The 27,864-nt window shown below is 38.2% G+C and overlaps 1 protein-coding gene across 1 annotated transcript in view; it reads left to right on the forward strand.

Annotated features, from left to right (window-relative positions):
* Window positions 1-2,048: 2,048 nt before the first annotated feature.
* Window positions 2,049-27,864, forward strand: part of PGM5 (phosphoglucomutase 5) — a 62,330-nt gene continuing 36,514 nt past the window's right edge. The window contains exons 1-6 of the mRNA XM_083352552.1: window positions 2,049-2,546; window positions 19,539-19,701; window positions 20,726-20,872; window positions 22,052-22,177; window positions 24,635-24,825; window positions 26,954-27,108. Of these exons, the coding sequence (XP_083208678.1) occupies window positions 2,286-2,546; window positions 19,539-19,701; window positions 20,726-20,872; window positions 22,052-22,177; window positions 24,635-24,825; window positions 26,954-27,108 (1,043 nt within the window). The 5' untranslated portion in view covers window positions 2,049-2,285. The remainder of the gene's footprint in view (window positions 2,547-19,538; window positions 19,702-20,725; window positions 20,873-22,051; window positions 22,178-24,634; window positions 24,826-26,953; window positions 27,109-27,864) is intronic.

Here is a 27,864-nt window from a genome sequence, read left to right on the forward strand (position 1 = left end):
TTTTTCAAGGTCCTTTACCCCCTTTCCCTTCTTGTAATCAAAGGCACCCACTGAGTCAAGAGATTTCATCAGTAATTAAATGTATATCACAATGTACATTAAGCTCATCCTTTACATAAGCACATACAAAACATTAGATATATACAAAAGGGGTAGTGGGGACATCACAACACTTTCCATTATTTTCTCCCTTTGTGTACATCCATGTTCTAACAGACATACAATATTTCAAAACAGTATCCACACTACTCCGTTCCACAAACTAGCATGTAATATGAAACTGGGTTAACTAAACCATGAGGTTAACCATGGGTAAGTATGGTGCGTAAATACCCCTCCAGCCTGTGACTTTATATGGAGTAAACCTGGTGAATTCCCTCCTGCAATGTCTACGATCAACAGCTGGCTGACCAAAGCTTGCTGGTTAGAATTCCTGAGGTATATGTTTACCCCATTTAAACATACAGGACAAATACTTATAGTATTTAGGAACATATATAGAGCAATATGCTTATCTTCCCATAGCATGATGAGAAACAGAATTGTTTTATGTCAATGTGTTCTTATTGTGACATATTTTTTCTTCCATATTCCCTTCCAGCCAGTCTTGTCCCCAGCTATCTCTGGCATCATTAGACAGAGTAATGGATCCAAAATAGCACAGTGAGGAAGCAGTATATTATTTATTGGGTAACTTTAGATTCTGCTCTTTGGATGGTAAATTGTATTAAGCTTGGAATATGTTCTAGTTTAGACAGAGCTATCCCAGTTTGGGGCTATAGTCTGAGCAGGCTGCCAGCATTTAAAAAAAGTCCTTATCTAAGGTTTGGAAATATAATAATATAGTACAATCCTGTCAGTTTGGTGAATGGAGCCCTAGGCTTTAATTTCAAAGGAGAAAGAGGAAAGTTATTCCTTCTTCTGAAATATGCCATTATGGAATGGCTTCCATTTAATCACCAATGACACTTCTTTTTTCTCTGGCTGGATTTCTGACCCAAGGGAGAAAGAAGAAACAAATTCATAAAAAGAAAGTAAAAAGGGCAGAAAGAACAATGGGTGGGGTGGGGGAGGGAACAGGACAGCCAAGAACGGGACAACCCATAAGAACAAGAGATCCAGCATGAACCTGAATAAAATTCAGTGAAAATTAAGTATATTTTGCTATCAGTCTTTTTTTTCTTCCACCTTCCTCTCCTTTCCTTGTGTCTTATACAGTGCTAACCTGAGGGTGGGGCCTATAAAATTATTGATTTTAAAGAGCCATTGTAAGAATTTTACTTGGCTGGAGAACTAATGAGAAAATATTTAATTAATTACCATTTAGAAACTTTTTGTTTTCTAACACATAGGAGCCGCTTACAGTATTAGCAAAAGAAACCCCTTAAGATTGTTGTTAGAGCATTTTTCAAAAATGCTGACTTGAAAACCCACCTGATTATCAAGGCCCAAAGTAAGGAAAAAATGGTGAATAAAGCAAATCCAAGTTATAAAAGCAACCCAGCTACACTGTCACCGCTGATGTGTCATGAGCTTGCTTGGAAATATATAACCTTCCATCCTGGTGGATCCCATTGTCCTAACCGAACACTGTCCTAATGCTTTTAAGCTTAGGATCATGTGGGTGTGGGTCTATGAGCAAACCCCCTTTTACACGGGTATGGGCTGCGATTCCAGCCCAGAGCTCTCTTTTAGCTGATCCTAACGAGCATTCCCAACCAGCGCACCAGGCTGATCTAGCTATAAAGGGCTGGGGCGGCTTTGTGCAAAATAGAAAGCTGGAGGACTGACAGGATGTGATCCTCTGGAACAAATGTCTTTTACACACAGCGAGAGACGCCCCAGCCTCTAGTTACATCTCTGGCAGCGCCCAACAACTCTCAGCTTGGCTTACCGGGGTTATTACTGGCCGAGGCTGCCGCCTGCAAAGAGGCTTGGGCAGCCCCCTCGTGTCCTTCTTCGAAAAGGGCAGCTGGCTCGTCCCGGAGGACATTGCAGAGAGGGAGAGCACGGACAGGGCGGCTGCAAGCGCTCCGAGCGGGAAGCAGCCTCGGCTCTTCGCTTTCCTGAAGCAAATTTGCTTTCGACACCATGCACAGCTACAGGACGGCGAAGCAGAACCAGGATTAAGGCGGGAAAAGAGGCGCGGTGAGGTAGCTGGGCAGGGCGGGGCGGCGCTGGGAACTCATCTTTCTCCCGAAGGGAGAGCCCCGGGCAGAAGCATCGGCGCGCCGACCGAAGGAAGCTCGTAGGCGGGATCCCGTGCGGGCTAGAAGCCGAGCGCCATGGAGGGGAGTCCGATCCCGGTGCTCACGGTGCAGACGGTCCCGTACGAGGACCAAAAGCCGACGGGCGGCGGAGGGCTGAGGAGGCCCACCGCGATCTTCGAGGGTCAGCGCAATTATTTGCCCAACTTCATCCAGAGCCTGCTCTCCTCCATCGACCTGCGCGACCGTCAGGGCTGCACCATGGTGGTGGGAAGCGACGGCAGGTACTTCAGCAGGACGGCCACCGAGGTGGTGGTGCAGATGGCGGCAGCTAACGGGGTAAGGGCGGCGGCGCCTCCTCCCTTGGCTCCTCCGGAGCTTCGTTTGAAGGCGGACTTTCTTCAGCGGGATATTAGGGGGATTTTCCCCCCCATACTTCTAACTCGGGATGAGGATGAAATTAGGGCAGTCTGCCCTTCTAATCCATTTTGGGGGATTCTGAATTCAAAACGAGTTTTGATCCAGTTGATCTTGTAAAATCAATTTATACGGTCCACTGGATCCGGTTTCCTTTGGAATCTTCAAGTTGCCATTATCCGAATGGATAATTGATTGGATCCATAGGGTAACGGATCTGCAGCCCATGATGTATTCTATCACGTGCTGTTACACTTGTGTATGATATATTTTCTGTCACATCCCATCTCTCCTCTTATCTATGGCTTCTATCTAGTTTATTTATATATATAAAATGCCCCATCCTTTCTTCTGTGGAACTGTTTGCTAGCCTGCCCTTCATTGCCCCATCTGTGTAAGTTCATGATTGTTGCAATGATAAAATTGTGCTACAGGGCTTGGTCTACTGACTGGTTTGTTGTGAGTGTTAGAGAATTGATAGTTTACAGTTTACTGGGCTCTATTTTGGAAGCTCACTGTGTTTGACATATTGAGTTGAGTTTGACATATTTACTCCAATACTTTATTGAAAAAATGCAGTGGTTTTTCACTGGGTTATCTTGGCATCCACCATATCTATCCGATTGTTCCAAAGTCTTTGTCTTATTTTCCCCCCTCTAGTTCAGTGTCCTGAACTCAATCTGCCTGATCATATAGTCTGCATATTGCATGCTTTCTGCTGTACTGCCTTTTCATGATCTAATGATACAGTACAAGATCATCAAAAATTTAGCTTAGCATATTGTGCAAACTCAGTCTGTATGGTTAATTCAGTGTGTTGCATGAAACCAGGAAGTTTGTTAATTAAGCAAAGTATGTGGTGAAATACATATAAGCGTATTGTGTGAATTCAGCCAGGAATCACTCTTGTAATTGATTTATATTTCTTTAATTTCATAGAATAAGATGGATTTGAAATCTGTGAGGTGAAAGGTTACAGTTTCTCAAACATGGTTACCTACATTCCTTTAGTTTAAAAGTAGTTCCATCATACCAGTAAATCTATTTAGGAAGAAGTATGTGCACTTAGACATAATTAAGGCTGATTTACAAGTTTAAAACCCATAATAATTTCAATATGCAAAGGATATGTTTAATATCCAAGCTATATGTCTCACATTATTGTATTTTTGAAGGCCATGTAGTATATTTCTGAGTCCGTGACATCTGCCTGACCTTTTTCTTGGCTTGCAGAGAATAAAGAATCTCCCTCTGAAGAGACAATAGTAGATTTGCTTTGGGAAAGTATTGTAGGCAAATCTGCCTTGGGAGGAAATTAGAACATTGAGCCAAATCCTCTGTAAACGTCTTTCATGCTTTTACTGAAGAATTTTAACATGGTCCTGGTTATGCTCTTAACAAAGAGACAGATAATCTAAAAAGGAGTGCCCACCATTTATATTTTCTACTGATAATAAGAAACTGGATTTGACGGTGTACCTCTTGGCACCTCAGTAGATTGCTCACTTCCAAAATTAGAAAAAAAGTTTGTTTACAGAATAGCCTATATAAACCATATATAAAATTGAATAGACGTAATGTGAAGCTAGTGGATTGTAAAGAGCAAAGCACAAATTGGAGATAAAGAAGATTAAAAGCTAAAATAAGCAAGACCAAACAGGCTGCTAATTAGCTGGCAGTGATTTCCAATGCTGAACCGATCTTACCTGTCGGATTTTATCAGAGGAGTTGGAAATGCATCACAGTCTGGTTTGGAAGCATCACTGCTTCACACAGGAAGGTGGTGCAGAGAGTGGTGAGGATGGCCGAAAAGATCATTGGCAGTTCCCTCTCCTCCATCCAGGACATAGCACAGAAGCGTTGCTTGAGCAGGGTCCGAAAGATTATCTGGGACACTACACAACTTCTTCATGACCTGTTTTCCTTGTTACCTTCTGGGAGGAGGCTTCATGGTATCCGCAGCAGAACATCCAGATTCAACCATAGTTTCATTCCATACAGCATTAACCTTGTGAACTCTCAAGCTTCTTCCTTCCATTATATATTCAAGATGGACAGTATTTAATATTTTTGTTATGTATATGTAGGGCTGTGAGTCTATACATATGTGTATATAGTATGGTTAGGTGTGTGTCATGTATGTGTTCCACTTTGAGAGCAGGCAACTAAATTTCATTTTTGATGTGTGCCGTTGTGCCCACAGTAAAAAAAATGACAAAGCTTATCTTATCTTATCTCATCTCATCTCATCTCATCTCATCTCATCTCATCATCTCATCTCATCTTATCTTATCTTATCTGATCTCTCTTTGTCTTTTGCTCCTGATTAAGACACAAACCCCTTCATGGATTACTGCCTTGTCGTGGCGAAGGGGCTTGCGTAATTCAATGAAGCTATGGGCTATGCCGTGCAGGGCCACCCAAGACGGACAGGTCATAGCAGAGAGTTCTGACAAAACGTGATCCACTGGAGAAGGAAATGGCAACCCACTCCAGTATCTTTGCCATGAAAACCCTATGGACAGTACCAAAAGGCAAAACGATATGACGCTGGAAGATGAGCCCCTCAGGTCGGAAGGCGTCCAACATGCTACTGGGGAAGAGCAGAGGGCTAGTACTAGTAGCGCCAGAAAGAATGAAGCGACTGGGCCAAAGCCGAAAGGACGCTCAGCTGTGGATATGTCTGGTGGTGAAAGGAAAGTCCGATGCTGTAAAGATTTTTTCTCCATAGGAACCTGGAATGTAAGATCCATGAATCAAGGAAAGCTGGACGTGGTCAAACAAGAGATGACAAGACTAAACATTGACATCTTAGGTATCAGCGAACTAAAATGGACAGGAATGGGTGAATTTAATTCAGATGACCATCAGGTATACTACTGTGGGCAAGAATCCCTCAGAAGAAATGGAGTAGCCTTCATAGTCAATAAAAAAATAGGAAAAGCAATACTGGGATACAATCCTCAAAATGACAGAATGATCTCAGTTCGAATCCAAGGCAAACCATTCAATATCACAGTAGTCCAAGTCTATGCCCCAACCACCAGTGCTGAAGAGGATGAAATTGACCGGTTCTATGAAGCCCTACAGCACCTTATAGAACTAACACCCAGAAATGATGTCCTTATCATCATGGGGGATTGGAATGCTAAAGTAGGAAGCCAAAAGATAACTGGAATAACAGGCAAGTTTGGCCTTGGAGTACAAAATGAAGCAGGGCACAGGCTGATAGAATTTTGTCAAGAGAATACGATGGTCATAGCAAACACTCTTTTCCAACAACCCAAGAGACGGCTTTACACATGGACATCACCAGACGGTCAACACAGAAATCAGATTGACTATATGCTCTGCAGCCAAAGATGGAGAAGCTCTATACAGTCAGTAAAAACAAGACCAGGAGCTGACTGTGGCTCAGACCATGAGCTTCTTGTTGCAAAGTTTAGGCTTAAATTAAAGAAAGTAGGGAAAAGCGCTAGGCCAGTCAGGTATGAATTAAATCATATTCCTGTTGAATATACAGTAGAGGTGACAAATAGATTTAAGGAATTAGATCTGATAGACAGAGTGCCTGAAGAACTATGGATAGAGGTTCGCAACATTGTACAACAGGTAGCAACCAAAACCATCCCAAAGAAAAAGAAATGCAAGAAAGCAAAATGGCTGTCTGAGGAAGCTTTGCAAATAGCTGAGGAAAGGAGGGAAGCGAAAGGCAAGGGAGAAAAACATAGATATGCCCAATTGAATGCAGAATTCCAAAGAATAGCTAGAAGAGATAAGAATGCCTTCTTAAATGAACAATGCAAAGAAATAGAAGAAAACAATAGAATAGGGAGGACCAGAGATCTTTTCAAGAAAATTGGAGAGATGAAAGGAACGTTTCATGCAAAAATGGGCATGATAAAGGACCAAAATGGCAGGGACCTAACAGAGGCAGAAGAGATTAAGAAGAGGTGGCAAAATTACACAGAAGAATTATACAAGAATGAGCTTAACGTCCCTGATAATCACAATGAGGTGGTCACTGACCTCGAGCCAGACATCCTAGAATGTGAAGTGAAGTGGGCCTTAGAAAAGCTGAGCAACAACAAAGCTAGTGGAGGTGACAGTATTCCAGCTGAGCTATTCAAAATCTTAAAAGACGATGCAGTAAAAGTGCTACACTCAATTTGCCAGCAAATTTGGAAAACTCAACAGTGGCCACAGGATTGGAAAAGATCAGTTTACATTCCAATTCCAAAGAAAGGCAGTGCCAAAGAATGTTCAAACTATCGCACCATTGCACTCATTTCTCATGCTAGTAAAGTTATGCTTAAAATTCTACAAGCTAGACTCCAGCAGTATGTGGATCGAGAACTACCAGAAGTACAGGCAGGATTTCGAAGAGGCAGAGGAACTAGAGATCAAATTGCTAACATACGCTGGATCATGGAGAAAGCTAGGGAGTTCCAGAAAAACATCTACTTCTGCTTCATTGACTATGCTAAAGCCTTTGATTGTGTGGATCATAACAAACTGTGGCAAGTCCTTAAAGAGATGGGAGTACCAGAACATCTTATTTGTCTCTTGAGAAATCTATATGCGGGCCAAGAAGCAACAGTGAGAACTGGACACGGAACCACTGATTGGTTCAAAATTGGGAAAGGAGTCCGGCAAGGCTGTATACTGTCGCCTTGCCTATTTAACTTATATGCAGAGCACATCATGAGAAAGGCAGGGCTAGATGAATCAAAAGTTGGAATTAAGATTGCCGGAAGAAACATCAACAACCTAAGATATGCAGATGATACCACTCTAATGGCAGAAAGTGAAGAAGAACTAAAGAGCCTGGTGTTGCGGGTGAAGAAGGAGAGTGCAAAACTTGGGTTGAAACTAAACATTAAGAAAACCAAGATCATGGCATCTGGCCCTCTCAATTCCTGGCAAATAGATGGGGAAGAAATGGAGGTAGTGACAGATTTTATTTTCCTTGGCTCCAAGATCACTGCAGATGGGGACTGTAGCCAAGAAATTAAAAGACGCTTGCTCCTTGGGAGGAAAGCCATGGCAAATCTAGACAGCACACTAAAAAGCAGAGACATCACCCTGTCAACAAAAATCCGTATAGTCAAGGCTATGGTCTTCCCAGTTGCAATGTATGGCAGTGAAAGCTGGACCATAAGAAAGGCTGAGCGCCAAAGAATTGAAGCCTTTGAACTATGGTGCTGGAGAAGACTCCTGCGAGTTCCTTGGACTGCAAGGCGATCAAACCGGTCAGTCCTAGAGGAGATCAACCCTGACTGCTCTTTAGAAGGCCAGATCCTGAAGCTAAAACTCAAATACTTTGGCCACCTAATGAGAAGGAAGGACTCACTGGAGAAGAGCCTAATGCTGGGAAAGATTGAGGGCAATAGAAGAAGGGGACGACAGAGAATGAGGTGGCTGGATGGAGTCACTGAAGCAGTAGGCGTGAGCTTAGATGGACTCCAGAAGATGGTAGAGGACAGGAAGGCCTGGAGGAACATTGTCCATAGGGTCGCGATGGGTCGGACACGACTTCGCAACTAACAACAACAACAACAAAAGACACAAACATGCCCCCCCGTAATGTTTTTTTCTGTCATGTCTTTATGTTAAGTTTTCACTGCTAGCCTCATTCCCAGCTCCCGTCCCTGACAGGCATCCTTCACTCTTTCAGGACTAAATTTTATATTTTATATAATTTTAATGGCTAAAGTTTGTAATCCTTCACTGACCATTTGGTTGCTGGTGTGGTCAGGGGTTGGGATTTCTCCAGTTATTTTTTGTCACTTTAGGTTGCTGTAGTTATGCTTCTTTCTGGCTGGTTGCTGGGTTTGGTCCTCCGTGTCCAATTTGGCCTGGGCTTCAGAGTCATCCCCTTGATAATGCCTGATTGGTGCTTTGCATAGGATTTCTCAGGTCTTGCATGGGTTCCTTATACAGTAAATAGAGAACAAATCCTTGTTGCACAGAAGAGTTAGAACCCATTGGTCTAAGCTACTGTCTATACCACAGGTCTGCAACCTGCGGCTCCCAGTCCTCTGCTATGTATACTCCAAAAAAAAAGTGAGACTAAAAAAGTTCAACCAATCAATTGAAATATGTAGGGTAGGTGCATATCTCGCCTTGGCTCCACTCTTCAGTCAAACTCTGTTCTGCGCATGTGCGCATGTACGCCCATGCGCACACATTTTTTGCGGCTCCCAGTTTTTCCTTTTGTGAGGGAACCGGTTCCGAGTGGCTCTTTCACTGTTTCAGGTTGCTGACCCCTGGTCTATACTCACTACACCCACTTAGGGAGAGTGATTGATGGCCTACAATTAATACTTGGAGGAATGAGAATCCATCAATCCCTTGCCTTAACCTGGTACACAATAAATAAGGATAGGGCAATCCAGTGACATTGTTTTATGGTAGAGTGGGGATCTGAATGGGTCCAGTCAACATTGTGCTGACATATTGTTTTGCTGACTAAAAAACTGCTGGAGAGCATATTAATTCAGCAGTGAGAAAGAGCCCTGTGAGTTCTGATTGGAATAATTCCTGAAAAATATTTTAGCTTGCCTAGGATATAATTGATCACCCACACAGCATATAGTTGTTCCAGTAGATTCTTTCTTTATCCCCTCCAATTACTTGGATATTTTGTCCATACTGTACAGTATCAGCACTTTATTTCCCCCCCCCCCCTTTGCTGTGCATTTTCGAGCCTCCAAGTTAAATATTCCAAATTGTTGATATTAAAAAACACCTAACCTTTTTCTCTGTTGTATCACATCAGACTTAACCTTCCCCAAAGATATGTTACGTGAACAGATCAGAAGACTATATTGTAATAATAATAATTTCCTTGTGGTTATTTTCTCATAACTGCAGGTTATAGTGCTGCTATTTTGACATCACAGTGACTTGGCTTCACAACCATTTCCTTATCAAATGCCATCATAATACAGAATTAGATAAATGTTCGTTATATTCTTGAAAAATATGTCTTGTCATGAATGTTGAGACTTTCTTCTTTTAATCTAATCTTGTTAATTTTGCTGAGGAAAAAATATAAGTGAGGGAAACAATCTGTTCTTAGTTCTGGAATGTGGGAAAGAGCTGAAGAACATGTTTTGTAAGGGAAAAAACATGCCTCTTATTTGACTATTTGCCAGTAATGACAGTTATAAGCCAGAAGCATTAAAAATACAGTTATTTTCTATAAGACAGCTTACTTTCAGTTTCAGTGCACTACAGTATTTGATTATAATGGAAAAACATTAGCTGGTTCATACATTGCATTAAGCAGTGTTTTTCTTAATTGTGGATTATTGATTAAATTACAGTAGGCCAGTTTCACACAGTAAGGTAAGCCATTATTATTACAATATAGTTTTCTGATCTGTTCACGTAACATATCTTTGGAGAAGGTTAGGTCTGATGTGATACAACAGAGAAAAAGGTTAGGTGTTTTTTAATATCAACAATTTGGAATATTTACAACTTGGAGGCTCGAAAATGCACAGCAAAGGGGGAAAAAATAAGGTAAGGTAAGCCATGAAAAACCAAAATGGATAATGTCTATGGAGATTCTCAATCCAGATCATGGTTGTCCCAAAAATGCTTTTCCAAAAGGCAACTGAACTTGGGTTTTTTTAAAAAAAAAAACATTTTGCTTCTCATCCAAGAAGCTTCTTTAAACAAGCCACATTAAGTGATATGAACTTGGCCGTTATGAAGAATATGTAAGGAATACAAAAACAAGAACTCGGCAGCATCTGAGATGTAATCTTTTGGTCTATGTATATATCAAAGTTAATTTATTGATTAAAATGTATGACAATTGTGAAACAGGTTGGTTGAAGTAGCAAATCTTAGAGTTTTCCTAAATAGGTCATTCATATACAATTTTATGTGACTGTGTTTTATATTTTTTAAATTATATATGTGACATTACAATTCTGATAGTAGTGCTTTGACTGAATGCTGATAAACAGAAATCATTTTACATTCCACTGAAATGTATTAAAAGTCAAGGCATTTTAAGAGTTAGCCTTTTTTTTTAATAAACTACGGTATGTCATTTTAATTTTAAGGCAAGGCCCAGAGAATTTAAAACAATGCATTATTTGAATGTATAGGGTTTTTGAGCTCACACATTCTAGACATGCTGGTCAAGTATGCCTTGAACACTTTCGCCCATGTGTCCCAGTCTCTTCAGCTCATTTTTATTTTTGTTAAAAGAAAAAAATATAGCCCTTTGAGAAATATGCTTCTACGATTTGCGAAAAGGAGTTGCATGTTTAAGAACTCCTTCGCACATTAAAAAACCCTCAGAGCTAGGCTGTAAATGTCTGTTCACCAGTGTGTTTAAAATCTATACATTTTTGTTATTGTTTTAAGAATGTTTTCAAAAGTTGAAAGTAGTAGAAAAATATTTAAGAACAGGTTGTGCTTCATGGTATTCTACAGAATTGTCCAACCAAAATGCACAGTCTTGTCAGATTTTTCAACAGATGGCTAGTCTTTCAGATCCTGTCTGCGTTCAAAGCCCACAAACCAGCAAGACACTTTTTTTAAAATTGAGGATGCCATCCTAGTGATACACTGCATAAAGTAAGGGAGAGTTATTTTAATAGCCAAAGGGATCCATGTGAAGAAAGTTGAATATGTTCATGGCTTAAATGCTTCTAATACTTAGAAGTACAAAACATTTGAGTAGTCACATTCTCAAGGGATAAACTCTTGGGTTTTTTTAATATAATAAAACAACTGATTATATAGCAGTTGTAAAGTTAGTAGTACAGTATGATGGAACAGTTAATTAACATCTACTGCATGTTAAGCCTTCCAGGTTTGGCCAATTTTTTCCTGCTTCTATTAAGATAAGGATAGGAAATTATGTTTTGTATAGAATGCTGTATTCTTGGAAGCTCTAGTGGGGATAGGAATGATCAACAATCTCATTGTGAAGTTGTCTCCCTTCAGTTTTATTTATTTATTTATTTATTTATTTATTTATTTATTTATTTATTTTAATTCTATTTATATCCCGCCCTTCTCTGAAGACTCAGGGCGGCTTACAAGCTTAGCAGTAGCCTTCATTTTAGATTATGCTTTCACTTTGCATCTTTAGCCAGTGCCTCCACTCTGACCTCGGTTCACCAGATAGAGAGGCATTCAACCCAGTTTGAAAATTTCCCGTTCTATATATTAATACATATGTGAAATACATTAGAACTTTCCTAATTCTGGCCAAAAGTCTGAATGTTCCATCCATTCCCATTCCTTAAGTGCAGGACCTATTTGATTTTCCCCATAGGCTCCTTACCTTCAAACATTCTTCCCAGATATGTATTCATGGCTGTGCTCTCCACTGCATTTCTGGCTTCCTTCTAACGCTGAACTCACTTCTGGTGCATTTCCCACATCCTTTGCTTCTCCTATCTGCCAGCCTCTCTACTCCTCATTGCCTTTCCAGCCAGGTGCTTAGGTCTACTGCCTTTTGTTAGCAAAAGGTTTGTGATGTTGCAGAAAAGAGTCTTTTATTTCTGTTTATTAAATTTATATGCCGCCCATCTCACGATTCGAGGCGACTCGAGTCTTGGGGTCATAGTGTCCTATTAGTTGCAATTTTGGTATTCCAAACTCACCACTACCAAAACAAAACAAAACAAAAATATTAGCTTAAGTTAAAATAAAAGCATTAACTCTAGCTGCATGCCCTTTGGATGGTGACTCTATTCTCTTTTGGACTAGGACATTTAATTTGGTGCACAAAGCTTGAAACAGCACTCAAATTCCGCTGATACATTCTTATATTAAAGGAAATATTGTCTAGAGTATTGTCATTCCAATCCAGACATTTATTGATTGACTGTGTGTGTGTATGTGTGTATATATGTATATATACAGATACAGTATCTCCTGCCTTAATTTACAAATAACTCGATATTCAGCATACCTTTCTCCTCCTATTTTGCCTACAACAACCCTGTGAAATGAGTTGCTGAGATAAAGTGACTGTCCAAAGGACATCCAGCTGGCTTTCATGGCTAAGATGGAACTAGAATTCATGGTTGCCCGTGTTGTAGCCTAGTGCCTTAACCCTAGGCCAAACTGGCTCATTGTTATTTATTTGTTATGTATAGATTATCAGTAGTGTCTGAAGAGTGTTATACGAACAAACCACATAAAATCTGTACAAAATGTTGATGCATTTGAGGTGCACGTAGTCTTGTGCAGATATGTGCAGTCTATTGCTTGATTTCTGTGCCTGTCGTTTGGCAACATCACTACAGTGTGAATTTTAACAATCTGCATCGCTTTCTGGTTACTTGGGTCTGAACTGGATTGTTAACTATGTTTATGTGTAAAACATGTCACACAATGCCATGTAATGATTTTCTCTGCTTTGTGTAAATAAAAAGGCTACTCCACAGTGCACTTTAAATAACAAATCTAATACAAATGTAATAACAAATCTACCGTAATACAAATCTAATACAAATGTATTTGCAATTCTCAGTAAAAAATATGTGATAGTGGCTGATTCAGTATTTATTTTGTATTTTTATTCCATCTTTCCTTAACAAAATTTAAGCCAATATGATTGACTTTCTCTCATCCTCTATTCTTTTCAACTCTTACATTTTTATTAACTTAGCAAAATTATATGACCTGTCATTTTATGAATTGCTTGAATGTTTTTAAGCAGATTGGATCAAAAGTTGAATTTGTATATATGTGCAGTGTAAATATGTTTTGTTCTACAAGACATCTACATAAACCAAAACTGGAAAGATTAACCAAGGGTTTGTGGCAATCTGTTCCCATCTTTTTAGCATTGGCACTTCCCCTTGGCAGAAAAGGCTGACTGAAGAGAAGCCTATATACCGTAATATCAACTAGAAATAAGGAACATGGTTTCAAAACCAGCTTCTCAAGCATAAAGAAGTCTTTAAAAGGATGAAAAATGCTCCCAAATGGTTGTGCATATAATTTTATTTTAAGCCAAATTTTGAAAGACTTAGAATGCCCTGAAAAGTTTTATTTTAAAAAGTTCTACTAATGTGGCCTACTCGCGCACACTTCTAGAGATTTGAAAAAATTTGTACCAGAGAAAGAGTTTCTCCCCTGTTCTCTGATTAGAGTTAGACTCTGACAACGTTCTGTTAGTCATTCCAAACTCTTCCTTATCCATTTCAATTCCATTTAAACAGTAGCAGAGGCGGTGGCAGCCTCATAAAGTCAAGAAATACAATTTCCTTCCTTCCTTGAATTGCTAGTAATGGAAGTCCCAGTGGAATTTTGCTTCTCGGTTCCATCAGGCTGGAATAGTTCCACATCGTCTAATAAGTAAAATTTAAAAAGGAACATTTGGAAGAACAAGATGACTTAAAGGGAATTTGGAAAATCTCGACTGTTTCTAATAAGGTAGAAATGACAAGTCTTGTTTGCAAAGCATGCTGTAAGTCATAAGGGGCTTATCTCTCACTAAAATGTACATATTTACTGTTACATTAATACCATCTTTTAAAAATGAAATATTATTGTTTTTAGTTTAGCTCTTTCTCAAGGAGATGTATGGTTTTCATTTTATGCATGACTATTAAAGCAAGGGGGAAAAGATGAACTCACTCTTCAGAGAAAAGAATCTGAAGCTGCGCTTGCTTTGTATTTCATTCCAAAATATTCATACAGTTTATTATGCTTTTGCAGCACTTCATTTAACTCATTCCAGCTTGATTATGGCAGTCTTCCTCAATTTGGTGTCCCCACTGTAGTCTTACATGCACTACAGATGATCCTCAACTTACGACCACAATTAGAACCACAGTTTCTGTCGCTAATCAAGGTTGTTGTTAAGGAACTTTGTACACAATTTTGCAAAGTCTTTGCACAGTAGTTAAGTGAATCGCGGTCGTTAAGTGACATTGACTTTGCTTGTCAGAAGCCAACTGGGAAGGTCACAAATGGCAGGTCACATGACCTCATGATGCTGCAGCAGTCGCAAATACATGCTGGTTATCAAGTACCCAGATTTTGATCACATGAACTTGGGGATGCTAGGACAGTCGTAAGTGCAAGAACTATAAGTCACTTTTTCCAATGCCATTGTAACTTTGAACAGTTGCTAAAAAATGGTGGCAAGTCAAAGGCAATCTGTACATATATACACATGTACGTATTATTCTTATCCTCAGACAGCCCTTCTTGCATTTGAAACTGTGCTTCAACACATGTGGGAGGCATCAGGCTTTGAAGAACAATTTATCTAGTGATGAATTTATTATCAATTAAATATAAATGTTTTACATATTTATTTTTCTGTCCTTTATGTTTCTGATTGGTAATCACTTGAAAATCTGTTCTTATCTAGTGTATTAAGAATGTTTGATGGGTCCTTTTTTCTGAGTGAGCTTAAAAAATAATCTATGTAAGTTGCATTCAGATAATTAAAAAAAAAGGAAAGCGGGGGAGGGAAAAAGAAATTGCCCTTCTGCATTGGTGATGACCTTACTTTCCGTAATATTTTTTGTATGATGTTTTTGTATAATATTTTCCCACGAATTTTGAAGCTTATTTTCATCTAACAACTTTGTGAGGTAAAGCAGGGGTCCCCAACACCTGGTCCATGGACCGGTACCAGGCAGCAGCATGCCAGCAACCAGTCCACACAAACAAGCAAAGCCTCATCCGTAGGATGCAGGCAGCGCACAAAATCACACACTGTCCGATCCATGGGAAAACCTTTCTCCATGGAACCGATCCCTGGTGCCCAAAAGGACCTCCGAGGCAAAATATAGATTAAGACATGCAAGATCACTCAGTGAGTTTAATGTCTAAATGAAGGTTTTTATAACCTGGATGTGTTGATGAATTTTAGATGACCATGATTCAGTGCTTTGTCTTTGGCTTATGCTACATCAAGGAAATGCACCACAGTATCTCTCATAAACCTCTTTTGAATTTCTAATTGATGAGAGGCTCTCCTCTACATTTTTGGTGGATAAAATACCACTACAGAGACGAGCATCACCCATCTCCCTCCAACAAGCAAAGAGTTCTCAGTTTGTGCGCAACAAGCATCAATTTAAAATTAATTATAGTTACCCATCCACATACATGTTTGGATGTGCAGAGAGAATGTAGATCACTCCTTTTTTCAGCTGTAGCACTGGGAGGAAACCTCAGGTTCAACGTCACTCATCAAAATCTGCTAAGTTCTCACTATGTTAAGGGCGCTAAGCCACATTCTTGAACTCCATATATGGTGATGCTGTTGTTTTGCACACCATAAGGAGACTGGTATTGTGACAAAATTATTATCTCTGAAGACTTGGTTACATACCAGCTAGGGGTAAAAGGAATCCCAGAGCTGGTTTTAGAAATCAGAGAGAGCTGTAAGTAGGATTTCTTAGCTGGTTTGATATTCAACATAGTAGATTACTTGCATTTTAGTAATGAAAAAAAGAAAACCATGGTGGACTCTTTAATATGCATATATGCTGTATTCTTCAATAATCTCTCAATAACATGCTTTCCTCTTTCAAAAAATAAATCATTTAAATTCAAGTTTCTTATTTTTCAGACAGCTAGGCAGTTCTACAATAAATGCTTGGAATGGATCAAATCAGAAAATGTTTCAGTTGAAGAACATGAATGCTTTACAACTGGACATTCAGTATTAGATCATGTTCTTATTTTGCAACATCTACTTTTAAGTTGGGATCTGCACAATATGCAGCTTTTAACAATTTCAGAATCACTTTTGCACTTATAGTGCAAACTTAAGAATGATGGATGCCTGCTTCTTCTTATATAAAACTTAGTGAGAATTCTAGTTTAAAAGTTAGGTGGATGCTATTATCTTAGATACCAATTGGTCTAAGCCACAGGTCTGCAACCCGTGGCTCCGGAGCCGCATGTGGCTCTTTCAGCTGTCTCCTGCGGCTCCCAGTCCTCTGCCATGTGCAGTCCAAAAAAAAAAGTGGGACTAAAAAAGTTCAACCAATGAATTCAAATATGCAGGGTAGGTGCATATCTCGCCTTGGCTCCACTCTTCAGTCAAACCCTGTTCTGCGCATGCGCCCATATATGCGCATGTGCACACATTTTTTTGCAGCTCCCAGTTTTTCCTTTTGTGAGGGAACCGGTTCCGAGTGGCTCTTTCACTGTTTCAGGTTGCTGACCCCTTTAGCTGCATATTGCAAGATAGAAGCACTCAACTAATTATGCAAAACCTAAAATATTGGTACAATAGAAAAGAATATGTTGGTGCATATACAGAATATAAGTGCCCTAAAATACATGCTTATCCAATTTTAAGAAGTTTAGTTCTTTACATATATAGGAATAGTGTTTCATGCATGGCACACTTAGAGTACATTGTCTCTAGCAACAGAAGTCAGCAACAGTTTTGCAGTCCTTGTATTACTCCAGCAGTGCATTATTCATAGCTATTTTCAGCTAGAGTGCAACACTTTTGTTCAGAGCCCAATTGAGACCATATACGTAGGTCCTTCACTTCCTTTAGAGATTTTTAAAGAATATATTTCAGATCCTATGCAGGAGTGTCAAACCCGATCTCATCGCAGGCTGTATCGTGACGTATTGGGACTTGTTTGCCCTTGCGGGGCTGTGGTGGGTGTGGCCTGCGTGGGGCACATTCAGACCGCGGACCCCATGTTTGACATGGGTTTGTGTTCCCAACATGGACTTAAATCATGAGGCTGATGTGACCAAAATGTAAACTAACATTTGGTTATGCATCATTTTTACTGGTTAAAATTACTTTTTTAAAAAATATTTTTTTTCACATTTTACATCAGGGGATTAATGTCTCTGATTTTCATGTCTGTGTTTAAGTGACTTGGTTTCATCTATGACAGCGCACATGAAACTGAAGTGCTTTGGTTTCTTCCTTAAAGCAATCCTGAGGTATGTGTGAACATGCAATGGCTGCCTTTAAATAGTGTGCCAAGGAACTGGCTATCAAGGATGATTTCCTTTTTCAAGCCAACTAAATACTTACCGTAAGTCAAATATGGTTCCTAAATTCAGAAGAGCTCTAACCTGAGAAAAGTTAATGTTCTTCCAACAGTTGTTTTTGAGGGGAGAATTTTGGCTATCCTGAGATATCTGAACAAAAACGTTGTCTCTGTGATGAAAGAGACTTTGACCTATTAATCCACATTTTTTATATTTATATTTATCATTGTTCTCATGGTAAAGATACCTAATAATACCACATCTAATCAGGCTTCCAATTCACCTGGATCTATTTTATTTGCAATTGTTATTATCTAGTCACTATAATTTTATTTCTTTTAGCAAGATTTTGTTTTACTATTTATTAAATATACCATACTTCAACCAATTTCAATATCATAATTATTGTCTTTTACTGCATTTTTTATTTCCTGTCTCATAATTCTTTCTTCTGCATTTGAGCTGGTCTTTAATTATAATGAAGTACTTCTACTAACTTCTGCTCTTGTCAATTCATGTTATAGTGCCAAATAGCAAGTAGGATATTTGCCTCTGAAGTTACTCCTATATTAAACTCAAATAGTATTAGAATAACACTATGAAAGTACAGAAAGCCAGTTTGATGTATTCAATAAACCGGGAGACTGTGAGTTCTAGTCCCACCTTAGGCAAAAAGCTGGCTGGATGACTATGGGCCAGTCAGACTCTGTCAACTCTAGGAAGGAGGCAATGGCAAACCACTTCTGAAAAACCTTGCCAAGAAAACTGTAGGGACTTGTCCAAGGAGTCTCTGAGAATTGGGCACAATTGAAAGGAAGAAAAAAAAGTATAGTTCAATTAAAGGCTGCTTGCTTACATTAAACACAGTGAGCAAATTATTATTAACTGCATACCCAAAATTATGTCATGCTGTAAGAATGGCATGGGGTTTACTTCTTGATTCACACTAATTTTGGCAAGTACCACACAGCAAGCCAGAGTGTTCGGAAATGCACTGTATTCTTGGCCTTTATTTTTAACACAGAAATATGACTCTGGGTCCTAGCTATCAGTCATTCTTTGATCCTGCTAAAGGCTCCCATGAATGACAGTTGCTGTCTTTTCTCATGCCTATTAAAGGTCTAAGCCTACAGTTGAACTCACATGTTTCAGATTCCTGCATATTGATGAAGCCTAGTTGATTTCTAATGACTTCCATTGACAAAATTACAGACTTCAGCTTTGATTACCATGTGTTACCAATTCTGTTTTTCCCAAACTTTAGTGAAGCTATACCACTGACTGTCTTTATTAAGATATTCTTCTTAATAAAAACAAATTCTTGGTTATCAATCTGTATTTTATAACATGACATAAATAATTGTTCTAACATTTCTGTGTGACATATTGATGAATGTGCATCATGGATATTGGTTATAATGAAAGGTTTCTCATATTGCTATAATTTATGACACCATTTGATGGCACATAGAGTAATCTTGCTGTAGACTAAGATATAAGGGAACAGGAAGGCAAGTGAACACTATGGAATAGATGCAGATGTATAGCAGCAATCCATGGATAAAACTTACATATATGTGTTCTTTATTCATCAGCACAATCAGAGCAGTGGTGGGATTCAAACATGTGAACAACTGGTTCTCTGTGTGAATGCTGTTTCTGGAAGTCCATTCTGGGCCTGGGCAACAAAAAATTAGCTACCAGTTCTCCCAAAGTGGTGCAAACTGGCTGAATCCCACCACTGAATCAGAGTTGAAAATCCTTGCTTTTTTATCATGGATCAATGACTCAAAATATTGGCTGTGCAGTTTGGATGTCAACCAGTATGATTATGTTTGGAACTAAGCTGTCTCTTTTTACAAATAGACATAATCTTCAATAAATGAATCGTGTGCCTTCAACCACCTCTGACATTGTTTTTTTACTGGCATTTAGATTGGAAGATTGATTATTGGGCAAAATGGCATTTTATCTACTCCTGCTGCGTCCTGCATTATCAGAAAGGTCAAAGCTGCTGGGGGGATTATTCTCACAGCTAGTCACTGTCCTGGAGGACCTGGAGGAGAATTTGGAGTAAAGTTTAACGTTGCCAATGGAGGTAAGAGTTGTAGTGATGCATCTTATTACAAACTCAGTGGGGGGGTTAGAAAAAAACCAAACATCTGAAAAGAAATTTGCCTATTATGTTCACCATATAAAAATTTAAAAAATAATGTCTGTCTATTTCTGTCTATCCAGCCATCCAACTACCCATCATAAGATATCTTAGATTTAAATACAGTATATTTAAACAATGTAGACTTTTCCAACTATTTGTTTTTTGGAATTAAAATCTTTGAATAGACATGTTTTCATCTCTCTTGGTTCCAGGCATGAGATCAGAGATAAGCAGTCTGATATAGTAGCCACAGACACCTCTGTTGACATCTGCACAGCTTCCTGTCTCATTAGATTTCATTTACCTAAGATATTCTTTTAATTATAAATAAATAGGAATCTGATATACTATTAAAAGTTAATAGATGATAACTGGTAGAATGCATCCTGTATGGAAAAAAAGAATGACAAGGAATATTCCCACCAGTTTTTCCTATGGTAAATTAAATGTGCTATTCTCCACATAGGACATGGTAGCCATTTTGTGAGATATTGCAGATTCTCAAAATTCTAATATGCCCACTGGCTGCAAAATTTTGTACATACCGATAATAGCAATAGTAACAGCACTTACATACCGCTTCACATGCTTTACAGTCTTATCTAAGCGGTTTACAGAGTCAGCATATGGCCCCCAACAAGCTGGGCCCAATAATTGAACTAGATTGAAAAAAATTCCTACTAATTAATATTTGCTGAGACATTAAACCCAAGGAGTTTAATTTGATTTTTCAGAAGAGTCAACATCAGACATTCAATCAGATTTAATCTGAAGATTTCAGAGACCATAAAAACCTCTAATAAAATACGCATGCACTGCTAAAATACTATTTATGTTTATATTATATAGTTAATTTAAACTATATAAATAATATATAACATTTATTTTGTATTTAAGAGCATTTAAACCTTGTTTTGAGGCAATGTTCAAGAATTGATACAGCTTATGTTTATTATATTTTCAGGTCCAGCTCCAGATGTTGTTTCTGATAAAATTTATCAGATCAGCAAAACCCTTGAAGAATATGCCATTTGCCCTGATTTGAGAATTGATTTGTCTCGGTTGGGAAGACAAGAGTTTGATCTGGAGAATAAATTCAAGCCTTTCCGGGGTATTAAATTCTTTTCTATACTGGGGGAAATTGCAATTAAAACTTAAAAGTTAGTCCTTTAAAAAGTGATTGCATGGTAATATTTTAGAACTGAAATAGGAAATCCACAATGGAAATGTGGCTTTTCCCTTGTTACCCAACTGTTTAAGTTTCACATAAATTTTAGTACTATAAACGCAGTACCATATTGATAATGATCTTATTCTGGCTGTGACTGAAATTCAAACCAACATCTTTCTGTTTCCCTGTTTCTTATTAGATATTCCCATGCTAGATATTTCTCCTCAGGCATTTTACTCCTAAACTTAAAGCACGAGTTGAAATTTCAGTTTCTCATTCTGCAGCCTTTATTTTACTTTGCTAAATTGATTATGGATTTTTGTGGTCATTGTGTTACTAAGCCACATACTGTAGTCATTTTATAGAGTTCTTTTTAATACATGGTTTTATTCTAGACTTTTTGATATTTTGTTTTATTCTATTGTGTGCCAACAGTTATGGAAGCAATATAGTAAGTTTTAGAAGTTATAAATCTATCTTTGCTTGTGCCTTTATCGGTCTTGACATTATTACCACCCAGGGCCCCTGTCTGAGGGAGATAGGCAGCTAAGAAATATGAAATATAAATAAATAAATTAAGCATGTCTTAAGTTATTCTCTTGTTTACTCCTAGAATATCCCAAAAAGCTAACTATGGTAGAATATTCAGAATTGATAAGATCAGATAGAAATTATGACTGAGCAAAAAAAAATTAAGTTGGACATTTTGTGAAGTAACCTTTTAAGTAAAAAACCCCTTAAAGTACCCTGAGGTAAGTGTGAAGCATTGTATTCTTGAAAGTGAAACATTCCCAAGGACCTTACTATGTTGCCTGAACATGCATGTACATGTGCATGAACAAAATGCACAGAAGCTGATTTTGCTGCTGAAGTGTTATGCAGTTTTGCCCTCTGAATAGTTCAGATAACCCTAGAAAGAATACTAGCCCTGTTGCATTGCCAAATTAAGAAGTGATCTTTGATAAAGGTGCTGGGTTAATTCCCAAAGTGTTTATGGCATACATTTTCACTTATTCAGTGATAAAAGTTTTTGTAGTAATAATTTTTCATTTGGTGTGTACTTAAACGACTAAGCACAGTATCCTGACTTACATTCTTTGTTTGATCTTTTGTGCACAGTTGAGATAGTAGACTCTGTGGAGATTTACCTTAATCTTCTGCGGACCATCTTTGATTTCAGTTCTATTCGAGGCTTGCTAACAGGGCCCAACCAACTTAAGATCAGAATCGATGCCATGAATGGAGGTAAAGCGCACCATTTTAATGCAGTATGTAAATCACTGATTTTTAAAATATTGAAAATAAGATTTAAAACTCATACAGTAACTAATTACTATCAATTTATAACAGGCTATAATTCCAAATACATTTGCTAGAGTCTGATCCTTAGGGAATGCAGAGAAATGCACATGATTATGCTGTTAAGTATAGTATTCAAAATGTCTCCCGTCTTTTATGCTCTTAAGGGAGCTATGTATATGGTGAGAGTGGGGCAGAGTCAAAGAGGTGCCTTAAATTTCCTACTGACTTAATTTTGGAGATGAAAACCAAAATATTAGTTGGCTGTGAGAAAAAGCAGTTCTTGAATGTCCAGGACATGTTTTTTTTCAGTTAACTCATGAAAAGTATTTATAGCTTTGTGAAGAATTCATAGAAACCCAAATTTTTCAAATGTGGCAAAAGCAACTGGGACAAAGGTGACAGATTAAAAAAATACATTATTATATTTTTAAGTTTATATACTTTGGCCCACAAACTGGTTTCTTCAGTTTACTCTAAAACCTTCAATAATAGGTTTTAAAATAATTGATTATTATCATCCTGAGAAAAGTTAAATATGCCAAGAGTGTTTATACCACAAATAAATTGTTGAAATGCATTCTTCTATTAAATTCTTATACGCAAAGTGATACCACATTTCAACCACTGCCTGTTTTCCATTTGTATTTAAGAAAAATGCCATTCAATTTTTCTTGTCCCCACAAAAATGCAGATACTATAATTGAGTTTAGATATATTACCTCATACCAGCTATTTCCCTCAGCAATTGGCTAAAGGAGATATTTTCAAAGAGCCACAAAATTCTTTGCAGAAATGGAAGAAAATCTGTCTCTTCCTTTAATTATGTTTGATGTTGGTGTTTAAGTAGAACAGAATTCTTTTTTTAAAAAAATCAGTTTCCTTTCATTTCCTGAGGCCATTCTTTCCCCTGCTAAAACATAAAACTCTTTCAATGTGACTATTGCTATAAAATGTCCACTAGTAGAATATTTAATTTGTATCTGATATTATACAGCTATTTCTTAAGCATTCTCGTGGGTTTTTTCCAAATGAAGTTTGTAATTTATTAATATATACCAGATGGTATGTATTGCTGCCCTGTGTTCTCACTACTTTTATAAAATAGCTGGACTTTCACTTGGGAATTTTCAGAGTACAAATTAATCCTGAATCAATCTGCCTTTAAATTAATCACCATGCTAATATGTTTGACTTTGACTGAGGCTTTTTATCATAGAAATGACATATGTAGTCGAACTGGGGTGCATCTGGGCCACCACCCTCCATTTGTGGCCCTAGCAGGTCACCAAATTGTGTGGCTTAAAAAATGGACAAACTGCCAATTTAGTTTTGCTACAGGTGGCCCTCAATTTATAATTGAGTCCAAAATTTCCATTGCTAAGCAAGGCAGTTGTTAAGTGATTTTTGCACCATTTTACAACCTTTTTTGCCACAATTACTAAGCACATCATTGCAGTTGCTAAGTGAATCTTAATATCATCATTGGGCTTCCCCCAATGATGTCAGAATCCAGCTGGGAAAGTTACAAATGGTGATCACATGACCCCTGGACAGTACATGCCAATTGCCACATGCCCAAATTTTGATCATGTGATCATGGGGATGCTGCCACGGTCCTAAATGTGAAAACTGGTCATGTCACTTTTTCCAATGCGTGGTAACTTAGAACAATCACCAAATGAATGATTGTAAGTCAACGCCTACCTGTACTTCTATAGCAGCATAAAGAACAAAATAAGTGCAAGAAATAACTGAAGCATCGGACATTTGTTTCACTTCCCCAAAGTGCCCTAAAACTGAACCAAACATGGCTCTTACCAAGGGGTCTTCATAATTAGCCCTTTTATGACTTGTGGACTTCAGCTCCCAGAATTCCTCACTGGCTGAGGAATTCTGGGGGGTTGACGTCCACAAGTCATAAAAGGGCCAAGTTTGAAGATCCCTGCTCTTACCACTTAGTGAAATTACTGTATTCCTTCTGCAGTAGCTATAGAACAAAAAATAAATAAAGAGGAGCCTATTCTATGTGCTTAATGAACCTCTTTTATTTTCATTTATTTTAGTTTGGTTTTACTATTGTTTTTACTGTAATTTGCTGATGCACTTTAATTTACTGATGCAGTCTGCACTATGTATGTATATATGTATATAATCCCTAAATTATTTGGTAATGAACAGATCTTTCATAGCCTTCATCTTTTCAAAGGAGATTAGATGACCAAATATGCATATAAATACAGAGGCATTTTTGTAGAGAATTGCAGGATGTCTTGTTTAATAGAGAGTTATATAATACCCTGTTTAATGCAAATTTGTTCCATTTTTTAAATACACAAAGGTGTTCATTCTGAATATTTATTTGAAAATGGTCTTTAAATTGAAAGCAAATCCCTTTTGCAGTGATGGGCCCCTATGTCCGAAGAATCCTGTGTGATGAATTGGGAGCACCGGCTAATTCTGCGGTTGATTGTGTCCCTCTGGAAGATTTTGGTGGCCAGCACCCTGATCCAAACCTAACATATGCAACTTCCTTGTTGGAAGCAATGAAAGGAGGAGAGTACGGATTTGGAGCTGCGTTTGATGCTGATGGGGTAGGTTTGGGGAAGCTAAATTCTTAGCTGAAAGTGAGTAACCACTGTCCAAAGATTTCTATCTTTTACATAGATATTAGGCTTTCATCTAAACACAGGAGAAATTAATAGTTTATGTAGTCCCTCACTGTTATGAACGATTCAGTGGTTCAACGATGTTCAGTGCTAAAATATTTAGAGTTCCAAAATATATCATTTAGTTGCTCCCACAGAATCAACTATAGATTTTTCAAGTTCATAACGTATTAGAATATACATTTCAAGTTCATAATGTATACAATGGATTTTCCAAACAGATGCTTGCATCTGTTTGATAGTATTGGAAGTGCTTGGCAGTTAGAATTGGAAAATTGATTTTTCTATACCGCACCTCACTTGTATTTTTTTTTCATTTTTCATTATTCATAGTCATTACCAAAATAATTTCCAGTTCTTTCTAGAACAATGAAAGGGGTTTTTTTCTGATTTAATCAGTAAGAAACAGATGAAGAAATCAGTATAAAAGATACTTTGGAGGCACATTTTTAACTCCTTTGTTTAGGGCGTGAAGAACTTTTTACCAAGTATTGTGTGACCATTTTAGGAAGTTTAGTACTTCCAGTTAAATTCAATTCTTTATCTCATCCTAACATATAGTTATTTATCCTTTCTTTGCTGAAAAGATTGTTGTAGAACAATTCCTGCCTAGTATTATAGAGCATAATTATTGGAAATTTTCACAGTTCAATTAAAGAAAACAGTTGATAACATTGTACTTTGTTTTAAGATACTAATAATTAAATTTCAAAATTGATTTTGCAGTTCCCAATGAAGGAGTATTGATAAAAGATATCCTTCCTTCCTTCCTTCCTTCCTTCCTTCCTTCCTTCCTTCCTTCCTTCCTTCCTCTCTTCCTCCCCTCTTCCTTCCTTCCCCTCCCTGCTTCTCTACTCCTTCCTTCCTTCCTTCCTCCCTCCCTCACTCACTCACTCACTCACTCCTTCCTTCCTTCCCCTCCCTGCTTCCCTACTCCTTTCCTTCCTTCCTTCCTTCCTTCCTTCCTTCCTCTCTCCCTCCCCCCTTCCTTCCTTTCTTCCTCCCTCCCTCACTCCTTCCTTCCTTCCCCTCCCTGCTTCTCTACTCCTTCCTTCCTTCCTTCCTTCCTTCCTTCCTTCCTTCCTCTCTCCCTCCCCCTTCCTTCCTTCCTTCCTTCCTTCCTTCTTTCCTTCCTTCCTTCTTAATCAAGCTTAATGTAAGAGAAAAATATTACTATTCTTCAAGACATAGTGTGTTTTCAGAAAAAAGAAGAAGCTATATGTATTATATTTTTCCCTAATGTATTCAAGCAAACTAAAGTTCTTCAAGTTCTCCATGCAGCAGTGTGCTGCAGCTGCCAAAAAAAACAACACAGTGCTAGGCTGCATTAACAGAGGGATAGAATCAAGATCACATGAAGTGTTAATGGCACTTTACCATGCCTTGGTAAAGCCACACTCGGAATACTGTATCCAGTTTTGGTCACCACGATTTTAAAAAGTTGTTGAGACTCTGGAAAGAGTACAGAGAAGAGCAACAAAGATAATCATGGGGCTGGAGGCTAAAACATACAAGGAACGGTTGCTGGAATTGGGTATGTCTAGTTTAATGAAGAGAAGGATGAGGGATGACATGATAGCAGGGGCTGCCCCAAAGAAGAGGGAGTCAAGCTATTCTCCAAAGCACCCAAAGGCAGGACAAGAAGCAACGGATGAAAACTAACCAATGAGAGAAGCAACCTACGTAGAACTGAGGAAAAATTTTCTACAGTTACAACAATTAACAATTAACCTGCCTTCAGAAGCTATGAATGCTCCAACACTGGACATTTTTAAGAAGAGACTGGAGAACCATTTGTCTGAAATGGTGTAGGGTTTTCTGCCTGAGCAGTGGGTTGGACTAGATGACTTCCAAGGTCCCGTCCAACTTTACTGTTGTTGTTGACTTTAGATCAAGCCATGTATCTGAGTATTATGAAACAGACTAAAGCCAGATAACAATCTTGGGTCTCCCTCTTGCTAGACTGGAAATTGAAAAAAAGGAGATCCAGCCATTCTCTTTTACTTACTCATTTCCTCTTTCCTTACCCAATACATTTTATTTTCTCTTTCAGGACCGTTACATGATTCTAGGTCAAAATGGATTTTTTGTTACCCCTTCAGATTCCCTGGCCATTATTGCAGCAAATCTCCATTGCATTCCATATTTTTGTCAGATGGCTGTGCGAGGCTTTGGTAGGAGTATGCCTACCAGCACTGCCTTGGACAGGTAGGAGACAAGTTTTATTGGTATCATTATAAATCTAGAGATGTATAAGGAATTGACTGCTATATTCAACACCTTGATTGCCGTTCCTACAACCACCAGAAATTCTCAACTAAATTTCATCAGCAAACCACCAAGAGATGATTTCCTTCATGTTTTATTACCATCCTAGTTTAGGGCATTCATAAAACAATGGTTAGATAAATAGTTGTGTAAATGCATCCAAATTATAGTAAAATGTTCTTTCAATCTACAAAACGTCTCAAAATAGATCCAGCCATTGGTTTTGGAGTGGGAAGGATGTTACTGTCTTGGATTTTCCAGATATTTTTATTTTTCCAGATATGTATCTCTGAAATTCAACTTCAGCTTCTCACACTATTAAGCTTTCTGATTGGGACTGCTAGGAGCTTTATTTCATTATGATGTGAAGGACCACAAATTGACCATTTCTGAGTTAAACATATAAAGTGTGCAGTTAATTGCAGAGACACTGACCTCATGAACCAGAATAATCTCTATTAAACAAACCCTTGTGTATTTCAGAATCATTTTCCAGAGGAGCTATACAAATTGGAGCTATTGTTGTTGTGTAGTGCATGTGTGTGCAGTTCCACATAATAGAAAGTAGAAACTATGAGCAAAACACCTTTGTTTCAGAAAGGTTGCTACCAAATTACAAATCTTTGTTTAAACGCTTGAATTTTCTAGCTGTTTTTCCATGTCACTCATTCTTCTTGATTTGACAAAGCCACGGGC

The sequence above is a fragment of the Vipera ursinii genome (genome assembly GCF_947247035.1).
Source record: "Vipera ursinii genome assembly, chromosome: 2".
Taxonomy (NCBI): Eukaryota; Metazoa; Chordata; class Lepidosauria; order Squamata; family Viperidae; genus Vipera; species Vipera ursinii.